This window comes from Spinacia oleracea, chromosome 4 (genome assembly GCF_020520425.1).
Source record: "Spinacia oleracea cultivar Varoflay chromosome 4, BTI_SOV_V1, whole genome shotgun sequence".
In the NCBI taxonomy this organism is placed as follows: domain Eukaryota; kingdom Viridiplantae; phylum Streptophyta; class Magnoliopsida; order Caryophyllales; family Amaranthaceae; genus Spinacia; species Spinacia oleracea.
In genome coordinates, this window is record NC_079490.1 from 116,452,660 (window position 1) to 116,463,639 (window position 10,980).

General features: G+C 43.2%; 1 protein-coding gene and 1 long non-coding RNA gene across 3 annotated transcripts; one reads left to right on the plus strand and one right to left on the minus strand.

The window, feature by feature from the left end:
• Positions 1–1,481: 1,481 nt before the first annotated feature.
• On the plus strand, positions 1,482–5,671 carry LOC110783875 (uncharacterized). 2 transcript variants are annotated; one of them, XR_008932956.1, is made up of 4 exons: positions 1,482–1,892; positions 1,963–2,119; positions 2,192–2,455; positions 5,069–5,671. XR_008932956.1 is itself a non-coding variant. In XM_056843709.1 (2 exons), exons 1-2 carry the CDS (start codon positions 4,891–4,893, stop codon positions 5,306–5,308), a joined length of 339 nt encoding a protein of 112 aa, XP_056699687.1. In that variant the 5' UTR covers positions 4,857–4,890; the 3' UTR covers positions 5,309–5,671. The 2 variants fall into 2 exon arrangements, 1 of the variants encoding a protein (XP_056699687.1); XM_056843709.1 differs by lacking the exons at positions 1,482–1,892; positions 1,963–2,119; positions 2,192–2,455 and adding an exon at positions 4,857–4,989.
• On the minus strand, positions 2,755–4,686 carry LOC110783876 (uncharacterized). The gene is made up of 3 exons (XR_008932957.1): positions 4,550–4,686; positions 3,833–3,895; positions 2,755–2,912 (listed from the first exon to the last, which is right to left on the minus strand). It is a non-coding gene; the product is annotated as an uncharacterized lncRNA (long non-coding RNA).
• Positions 5,672–10,980: the final 5,309 nt, after the last annotated feature.

Sequence of the window (10,980 nt, forward strand, 5' to 3'; positions counted from 1 at the left end):
ATACAACAATAAGGAGAGAGATCGAAAAGGTAAATTTCCTCCTTGCAAAATTTGCAAAAATACAAATCATGAAGAAAAGAATTGTTGGTGTTGTGGGAACTTTTCTGGTGATGATGTGTCACCCTTTCCTCAAATGTATCAAGTATGCGTTGGCACGATCTTCCTACAACCTGCAAAACAAGAATATTCCCGTATGAATATTCCCTCTAATGCCTAAGTAAGTATTGGCTAGAGAGAGAAGTAAATTTTAGAGAGAAGGCAGAGCAAAAAAAATAGTTTAAGGTAGGTGGGAATGAATTGAATGCCCCTTTACCTTGGGATTTGAACTATATATAGGGCTAGGGTTTTGGGGAAGTGTTCCAAAAACCCTAGCCAAATCATTGGCTGACCTATAGAGATGAAGACATGTGTCCTTATCTGGAACGTTTGAAATAAAAGGGCTTTAAGCTTCCTTTTTTAGGACTGGGCCTGTCAAACAAGTTGGGCCTTTGGGCCTAAACAACAAGTAGAGATGCGTTTCGAGAATCTTGCTTATCTTTTGGGGCAAGTTTGGAGATGCCACGTGTCATTCTGTGAGAGGTCCACGATGGATTCCAACAAGGCCACATCATTTGCCCCTCAAGAGGGGGGGAAAACTCTTCGCTATGTTTTTACTGTTCTTGATCTTTCCTATGCCGCAGTGACATGTGGCAGGGGCACTTCACTTCTTACCCCTCTATAAATAACTTGCCATTTCAAGTTCCTCTCCCCCTCATTTTCCAAAGTACTTTGAGAGCAGTAGAGAGAAGGCGATTTCCGGCGTCATCTAACCACCAGCAGACGATTTAGAGCCACCGCAGTGTTCAAGATTTGTTCTTGGAGTTCTTCACCTTTGATCTTCACAATCTTCCAAGAAACTCACTCTTTTGATTCAATAGGTAACTCTCGGTTTTTGGAACTTTGTTTGTTTATTTCTTTTTTCTCTTGGTTGTGTTGAGCCGCTTTGATTGGTTCGAGGACAACGACCTTGTACTTGGCGTCCCCCCGGCAAGGTTTAGGCCCCTCGTCTTGAGCCAGTTCTTTGGCTTGTGCAGGATATCATGGTAAGGATAAGCAAGGACTTAGATTTTGAGGGGGAGTCTTCATCCCCAGTGGAAGAGGAGGACGTCTTGGAGTCAGGACGCGCTGAGGGATCAGCGCCGGCTTCGTCAAGGAGTGAGGAGGGACATCTTCACCGGTGTGAGATCTTCCCTCTTCAATCTTGGTTAAATTATTTGAGGGACCAGGGAGCTGACTATGGTGACTCGCTGAACTTGGGCGAAGGTTACAGCTTAAGGATGCCTGGGGGTATGGATTTCTCCAGCATTGGCCTGGTGCCCGGCGAGTTTGATGTTTATATATCCATTTTAAAACTGGGTTTGAGATATCCTCCTCACCCATTTGTGGTGAAAATGCTAGACGGCTACAATATATGTGCTAACAAAATGACGCCTAACTGGGTATTGCTCCCTCCTTCCCGGCGTTTCTCAAGATAGCCACATTGTCTAAGGTCCCTCATGCAGCGGTGGGCTGGCTAGCCCTGAGCTACAAAGGAGCTTACCCGACGGTAGTGGGGAAGGCGTCCAAGTGGCACCACTGGCGAAAAAAGTGGGTGGTCATTCATACTACTGACGAGGTGATGTCTCAACGTATGACGCGTTGGACGATCCACCCTAACTTTGCCGGGAAGAGCGATTCCCTTCCTCCCATTTCTGCCGGCCTCTGGAAGCAGATAGCTTCCCTTTTCAGGGCCAAGCCGCTTGTAGTGGGTTCGAAGACGGCTTGGGTACCGGAGGGGTGGCTGCCCCATCTTGACCAATTTGAAGACACCGCTTTCCTCTCGGCTGTGGGCTTTTGTTCGTATATGCCGAGAGGTGATACCTTTTATTTTGATTTCCTTAGCTTCCATTCTTTATGAATTTTCCTGACTGATTCTTTTTTCAGACGAAGCTATGGAGAAGTTGGAAGACGCTTCCAAGGGTAAGGTAGACATGCCGACTTGGCTAGCTGAGGTGCTCGAGCAAAGCACTCTTAAGGCCATGCAGAAGTGTGACGCTGAGAAAGGCGGCAAGTCGGACAATCTTCAGGCGGCCGACAAGAGGTAACCAATTTTGCCCTAACATTTGAACTTGTCATAACATTTTATTTAAACGGGGTCATCGTGATTTGCCAGGAATCAAAGAAGGCTTCTACTACGGTGGTCCCGTCCGCAAAGCATAAGGCTGGGGAACAGGTAAGCCACGTTTCAAGCCCACTCGGGATTCTGGAGTGGAGCCGTCTTCGGCGACAGGACCGTCTCTGAAACGCCAGAGAGTGACTCAGAAGGGCGTTTACTAGGCGCAGGAGCTTTGCTCTCCGGATCCCCTAGGGGGTTTTCCTGACTCCGTCCGTCACAACATACTTCCGAAGATGGCGGAGAGAGATAGGAACTCGGGTGGTAAGTTTTATTCCAACATCGTAAGCACTTACCGTTCTTCGTCTGGCAGTTCTATAGTCTATCCCAGGGATTCTAAGGCTATTGTTTTTCCAGTAGAGATACCTGATCCTCAGAAAACAAACCTAAGCTCTTGATACCAATTTGTAACACCCCCAAAATTTGGACCTTTTATATAATCAAAACCCTGTTTTTATTTCATAAAACAATCGTCCAAACCTTGGGAGTGTCACTGCTACATTTATTCTCCATAGAAAATAAATGCAAAGCAACAAAACTATTTAAAACCATTAAAGTCAAAATTAACTAAGTGGTCTAAAGGTGGTCAATAAAATATTACAACCAATTAATCCCCATAAAATAAATAACAAAATCCAACTTAAACTGGAAAAGAAATTGTCTCTTGACTAGGTGGTTATTCTAAGCGTCTCCTCACTCGTAGCCAAGTACCTTTACCAACCTGCAAAAATAAATAGAAAAGAGACAAGAGAGACAAACTCCCAAAAATCAGATAAACTGAGTAATTCCAACTCCATCCCGTAAAATAAATAAGTTTAGTTTGAAAACGTTTTGAGTACATAAAATAAATAATTAAACAACAAGTACCGATTTAATAACTCCATTATTAAACTTATCACATAAGATCAATATTAATTAAGTGAGGGAAAGAGAACGCTAAGGGTCGCGCGTAACCCTTGAGAATGGCCAAAGTAAGATGAGTACAGAATGTCCCTAGTGTGCACACCCCTCACTAATTGACTATGGGTCTCCGCGACCGCGCACCAATAGAATTAGGAGGAAGACTAAGCAGAAAGTTTAATACAGAATAATAGAAACCTACTAGAAGCCTACCGGGTCTCCACTAAAGTGCACCGATAGAACAACATCTAGAAGGGCAACCTGTTCCTAACCCTTACGGGCTTTTCCCTCTGAGATTACACTTTACGTAATTAATATTTTAATAAGGTTCAAGCACATAATACAAAGACATAATAAAATAGTTACCAGAAGAAAACCAAAACACAACAAGTCCATTAATACATACGACATTCATTGTAATCCATTTACACTTCTTATATCAAAGAGCTCATAATGCTCCATCAATTACAACCCCAATGTTCACGGCATGCATCCAAATTAAAATTAACCAGCAATTCTCCGCATTGTACAACAAGTATCATTGACATTTTCATAAACTACTTATAGGATTCAAATATCACTTTCAAAATAATACTACTACTTCGAACTAGATAGGCTTATAAATTCAAATTACGTAACTCGTGTATATAACACTTTATCTACCAAACACATGATAACACATAAATATGTCCAAAATACTTTTCCTAACGGGAGCTAAAGATGATGGACATTGAAAATTACCTTAAACACGCGCGTAATTCTCAAGGTACGAGATTTCCGAAAGAGTCACCTAGTAATCCTCGTCTACAATTAAATAGTAACAAGCCTAAATTAGTATACGATAGTCGCATTATTAGTTGGACACAAGACAAGTTAGTCTACCGTAATCACCAAAACCGATTAGCGTAATAGTACTTATTGTTAGATTAATATAAGAATCTTCATGCTTATTAAAAGAAAATAGAGGATAATAAATTATGCCATCAGAAAACAAGTTAGGGTGAGTTGTAAATTTCCGAGGCAGTAAAACAGGATGGCTAGAAAAGCATATGCATATGCGTCCAAAATCTATGGAACTCCCTGACACTACATGCATCAAGTGGTAATTAATTAATATTATTAATATATATACACATTTTTTTTTTTCAAAAAAAATACTCAAGTAATGTACAGAGTACTATATATACATTAGGAAGCCATTAATCCCCTGCTACAAGAAGACGTGAGCAACAAAGAGGGCAGATAATGGAAGGCTCAGGGAGAAGGTATATTAATGAAAAGCGACGAAGATAAAACTGATTTAATTACCAAAGATCAGGTCTACAATACTCAGGAACACAAATATATAATATTTAATTCGATTGATTGGAACATGGAAAAAAAGAATCAGCATCTCTTAGTTTAACTATATAATTTGGTCAAAATAAGGTTGAAGAAGATGATAGAAATTGGACTTACCAGAGGTGATTGAAGGAGGTGGAGGTAATTGTGAAAGGGTGATGACGGCAGAGGAACAATTGAGGAAGGAATAAGGGTTTTGATGGTATCCTTTATTACGCACGGGCAGTTTTTGAGTATAACAATGTATTTATAGCTTAGGTATTAGGGTATAATTAGGAGACTAATTTCTGAAAATTTGTAAAATAAAATCTGAAAATATACTTGTAGGTTTTTTTTTTTTTTTGTTAAAACTCATTAAAAACTTTATTTTAATTGAACAATTAACTTAAATTACCAAAATAATTTATTATAAAATCCCCGAAAATTCGGGGTATTACACCCGAGACCGGGTTAAAGTAATGGGTCTTATGCGCAATGCTATACCCCCAGAATATGCCCAGACTCTTCCCGAGGCGGCTGAAACCCAACTAGTTGCTCTGCAATCCTGTGCACTAGATGTGATTTTTGTTCTTTTCTTCGTTAGTAGTTGTCTTATTTTTCCTCGTGTTTCGGAATTTCACTTCTGCTGGTCTGCAGATGTTTATCCAGCTGGATTCGCTAAAGAAATGGCGCGTCGCCTTGGTGTTGGAGGAGGCTAGAGCTCGTAACCTTTCCAGCCAATATGGTGACCAGCATTTTGCTTCTTTGGAAGGGCTTCGTCTTACCAAGAGCTTCTTTGGAAGGGCTTCGTCGATTCTTTGGCCAAAACTTTGGCTATTCTTCATGCTGAGAATAAGAAGCATCTTCAACAGATTGACAAGAACTTCCAGGACATGAAGGACCTTTCTGAGAAGTTCAAGAAGAAGGAGGACGAGTTGTTGCAACTTAATTCCAAGTTTACTCAAATGGAATTACAACTGAGGAGGCTCGTAAGGAAGCGGCTAACTCTAAAGAAGTGGGCATTCAGTCCGTTACCCTTTTGCCAATGGGATGTGTTTTCTGAAGCCATTTTGTAAATGACTTGTAATTACTACTAACTTTTGCTAATGGGATGTGTTTAGCCATGGAATGGACGTTTTGCCCATATGATTTGTCGTGCATGTTCATTTATTTTTATTGTGTTGTTATAAAACTTGATATGGTCTTCCCTCTGGGCAAGGACGACAACATTGTGCCTTATGCATTTTTCTATGGTCTGAAGCTGTTATACTTCTTTAGTATATAGCTTTTTAGAGGTATCCCCTGTGTTCTAGGTGATCAACTAGTGAGGGTGCTAATCTGGGCCACTTCTTAGGCCCTTAAACAATTAGTCTTTGGTTTATTCTCAGAAGAATGCTATAATGTTTGGGCCGCTTTCGGGCCGTGTAAATCAAATTTTGCAAAAAAGGTATTTAGTTATCCAACTGCAAGTTCGGCTTGATAAGAGATATTTTCATTAGAAAACTGCGAGCCATGCTACAAGGTGCGTCTTTGTTTAGACGTCTTTTGTTTTTACAAGCTATAAAAAAAACATAGACTTAGGTTCAAAAATAGTATTTCTTTAAGTTGTCCGCATTTCAAGTGCGTAGAATGGGGCGTCTTTGCATGCCTTGGATTCGATAAGTTCCATCACGGACTTCCTCATAGATTTTATGTGGGCCTTCCCATGTAGGGGTGAGTTTCCCTTGCTCATTAGCGCGTCCGACGGCTTCCATTTTCCTTTGCACAAAGTCCCCTACTTTTAGGATTCGTCTAGAGACTTTCTTGTTGTACTCTCTAGCCATGCGCAACTTGTATAGTTGTTGTCTTAAAGCCACATTTCCTCTGGTTTCTGGCAGAAAATCTAGGGTCGCCTTCATCATTTCCCAGTTAGCATTTTCATCAAATAGCATGACGCGCAGGGTGGGTTCGCACATCTCTATTGGCAAGACGACTTCATCTCCATATGCTAATAAGAAGGGTGTTTCTCCTGTTGAATTTTTGCTGTGGTTCGTATGGACCATAAGACATTGGGTAACTAGTCTGCCCATAAACCTTTAGCTTTATCGAGCTTTTTTTTTATCCCTTCATAAATAATCTTGTTGAATGTCTCAACCAGCCCGTTGGCTTGGGGGCGGCCAACCGACGCAAAACATGGCGTGATATCGTGGTCGGCCAGCCATTCTTCCAACTTTGGCATTTTGAACAGCGACCCGTTATCAAAGACAATAGATTGGGGGACACCAAATCGAGTGATAATGTTTTTCCAGATGAAAGCTATTACATCTTGTGCCTTAGTGTTCTTTAATTCTTCAGCTTCTACCCAGTTGGTGAAGTAGTCAACAGCTACTATTACATATCGTACCCCGCCCGGTGCCGTGGTGTAAGGACCTAACAAATCCATCCCCTGTTTGGCGAACGATATTGGACTGGTGATAGGTGTTAAATTCGGAGCAGGGCGGCGAATCAGGTGAGCAAATCGCTGACATTTGTCGCATCGCTTGACCAAGACGAGTGCGTCCTCCTTGAGGGTTGGCCAGTAGTACCCAGTCCTTAAGGCTTTTTCTGCCAAAGCTCTTCCCCCTATGTGAGAGCTACATAGACCTTGATGCAGGTCCTCCAAAACTTTGTGTCCCTTCTCTAGGGTTACACAACGGAGAAGGGGCCGAGAGAAAGATTTTTTGTATAAGGTTCCGTTCCACATCTCAAACCAAGAGCATCTTTTTCGCAACTTCTCCGCTTGTCTAGAATCCTCCGGAAGTACCCCATTCATCTGGTGGTTGATTATATCATCCATCCAAGTGGTCGTCCGGTCTAGGACGACTGTTTCCATGATATCAATGCCTTTGCTTTGTTTCACCTCCCAAAACACATGACGTGGGGTATCACAGGATGCGGAGCTGGCTAGTTTGGACAAGGCGTCTGCTTTGTTGTTCTCAGCCCGGGGTATTCTTCGTACCTCAAAACTTTTTAGTGGTTGTATCTCTTGACGGAAGATTTCCAAATATTTTATCATAGCGTCATCCTTTGCTTCATATTCACCATTTACTTGGCTGACGATCAGCTGAGAATCGGATAAGGCTAAACTTTCCTCTGCCCCTGCCGCTTTGCTCATTTGGACCCCACATATTAGTGCTTCGTATTCGGCCTCATTATTTGATGTTTGGAACTTAAAAAGCATGTCATACTCATATATGTCTCCTTTTGGTGATTCGCAGATGATGCCTACCCCACACCCACTTTGGGTGGCGGATCCATCCACGTGAACTATCCATTGCGTCTTATCGTTCTTTGTGTGAACAGGTCGGGTCATCTCCACAACAAAATCAGCGAACGCCTTACTGCCTTTCTTGGTTCATATGAAATGTCAAACGCATTGAGTTCAAATGCCCAGTTACACATTCTCCCGGACGCCTCCAGTTTGGTGAACGGTCGTTTTATAGGTTGATCTGTGTATACTATCAGTCGATGAGCCAAGAAGTAAGGGCGAATTTTTTTACTTGCCAAGAATAAAGCTAAGCCAAATTTCTCCACTGTGGGGTACTTGAGTTCGGCATTCTTTAGCACGTGGCTTATGAAGTAAACGGGCAGTTGTATCCGCTCTCTTTCTGTTAGCAGGACGGTGCTAAGAGCGTGATCTGAGATGCCTAAGTACATGCATAGGACTTCTCCTTGGAGAGGACTGACGAGACGAGGCAAAGTGTGCAAGTGTTCTTTTAGTCTGAGAAATGAAGCTTCTGCCATTGGGGTCCATTCAAACTGGGTGCCCTTTTTGATGGTGCTGAAGAAATAATGACATTTTTCTCCGGCTCTTGAAAGAAAACGCCCCAAGGCGCAAAGCAACCTGTCAAGCGTTGTATATCTTTAACTTTCCTTGGGGACGTCATGGTAATGACGGCTTGTACCTTATCAGGGTTTGCTTCAATACCTCTTTCGTCTATAAGAAAACCCAGGAACTTGCCAGAGGTAACTCCAAAGATACATTTTATGGGATTGAGTCTCATTTGATATGCTTGAAGTGTCTCGAAAGTTTCCCTTAAGTCATCGAGGTGGGATATTCGATGCTTTCTTTTTACTATCATGTCATCGATGTAGGCCTATATATTTCTTCCGAACTGTTTAGCAAAGACCGTGTTCACTAAGCGTTGGAAGGTGGCTGGTGCATTTTTCAGGCCGAACGGCATAACTATGTAGCAGTACAAACTCTGCTCTGTAACAAAAGAGGTCTTCTCCTGATCCTCAGGCCATAAAGGGATTTGGTGAAATCTTGAATAGGCGTCCATAAAACTCATCATTGCATGTCCTGCGATGGAGTCTACGAGCCGATCTATCTTTGGCAAAGGAAAGTTGTCTTTTGGGCAGGCCTTGTTCAAGTCGGTATAATCGACGCACATCCTTCATGTTCCATTTGGTTTGGACAAAAGAACCACATTGGCCACCCAATTAGGATACTGACAAGGGCGTATAAAGTCGGCATCCATCAGCTTCTGTTCCTCAGTCGCGGCGGCTAAATTTCTAGTTCGTTGTGGTTTCTTTTCTTTTGTCGCACTGGTTTTACAGCAGTATCTACGTTTAGCTTGTGTACGACCAAAACTGGATCAATGCCCGACATTTCTTCCACTGTAAAGGCAAATATTTCTTTGTACTCTCGCAGTAGTTGTACCAATTCGGCCGCCATTGGGTCACTAGGAGGAATTCCAATTGGAACAGTCCGAGATGGCTCTTTGAGACTTAAGACCACATCATAGTGTGCCCTCACTGGCTCGGGTCGTCTATCCGCACTATGGGCCGTGGGAAATTCCTTAGCTCTTCGTTCTTTCTTTTGACAGCTGGTATGTCCACTCTTCTTAGGGGTCGTGCCCCAAGCTGTGGGATCCAACGTAGATAGGTAGCAGTCCCTGGCCAGTTGTTAGTTCGCATATATGGCACCGACGCCTCCGTTGCTTCCTACAAATTTTAGTGGTAACAAATGAGGGACGATCACAGCTCTCATGTCATTAAGCGCTGGGTAGCCTAATATAATATTAAAGGTGGTAAGACCCGGCACAATTATGAATCTGATGGCGTCTTCTTTAGTTACTGGAGTCGCGCCGATTGAGACGGGGAGTGAGATGGAACCAATGGGACGGATAACGCTTCCCCCGAAACTTACTAGTGGTCCGTGAACCTTTTCTATTGTCCTCTGATCGTGTCGTAGTTTTTGTAGACATTGTAGACTAATTATATCGGGCGAGCTTCCTGTGTCAACCAGCACCCTCTTCACTCTGAGGTTGGCCACTTTAATTTCTAGGACCATGGGGTCATTATTGTACTGTGTGGCAGACTTACGATAGTCGTCTTCTGATATTTCCACATGGGGCGTACTCGCTCGTCCATGGTGGAAATGAGATATATTGGATTTCCGCTCATCGTTGGTAGGTCCTCCTGACGCCAACCCTCCTGAATTCACTGCTACAAATTCTCCATCTAAAGGAATGTCATCAACGTCGGATGAGGACGCCTGTGACTTCGCACCCCTTTGAGTACTGCCCTCACTTGTCAAGCGAATATATTATTTTAGATACCCCTTGGCTGCGTAGCTGTCCAATGTCATTTTTAATTTCCGGCAGTCTTGAGTGTCATGCCCTGCCCCTTCATGAAAGATGCAAAATGAGTCTGGATTCTGGTTTCTCATAGGTGACCTTCTTGGAGACGGCCGATCTATCCCCAAACCAGGTCCCTCTTTTAGGAGAATGTCCTCGAGATTGGTGTTGTAAACGAACAAGCTTCTATACGATGGCCGCCTTCGCTTTGCCCGAGTTCTAGAGTCAGCGATGACATTGTCGGTTTCCTTGTAAGAAAGCCCTACTTTGGATTCTTTCGGTGCAGGTATGATGGTGGCATCTGACGTGAAGAATGACTTTGGTACTTGGACAGGGACCCTCGCTGTGCTGAGTTCGTCCGCCGCCTGGGACATTCCTCTCTGACGTGGTAGCTCAGTACCTTCCGTGGACGAGCCTCCTTGGGTATGCCGCTGCCTTCCATCATCTCACCTGCAGTCTGATTTTCTTTTTGCATGGTCGTCTTGTCTCGTTCCTTCATCGGGACAACCTCGTTGAAGGGTTTTGTGATTTCTTTTAGGAGGACATGCTGAAGTTGTACTTGTCATCCGTCCGTGATGTCTTGATGGAGGTCATGCAACATGTCTTGTAGAGATCTTGCGGAGGCCGGTCGGCTTGCTGACGCGTTGAAGGGCTCCTCTGCTTCTTTTCTTAGAGAAGATGCCTCCATATTGGTGGTAGGTTGTCTTACTCTTGCGTCTTCCTTAGATTGCAGTTCCGCCGTGATACTATACCTCCCCACAGACGGCGCCAAATGTTGTGGGAACTTTTCTGGTGATGACGTGTCACCCTATCCTCTGAGGTATCAAGTATGCGCTGGCACGATATTCCTGCAACCTGCAAAACAAGAATATTCTCGTAGGAATATTCCCTCCGATGCCTAAGTATTGGCTAGAGAGAGAAGTAATTTGTAGAGAGAAGGCAGAGCAAAAAAATTAGTTTAAGGTAGGT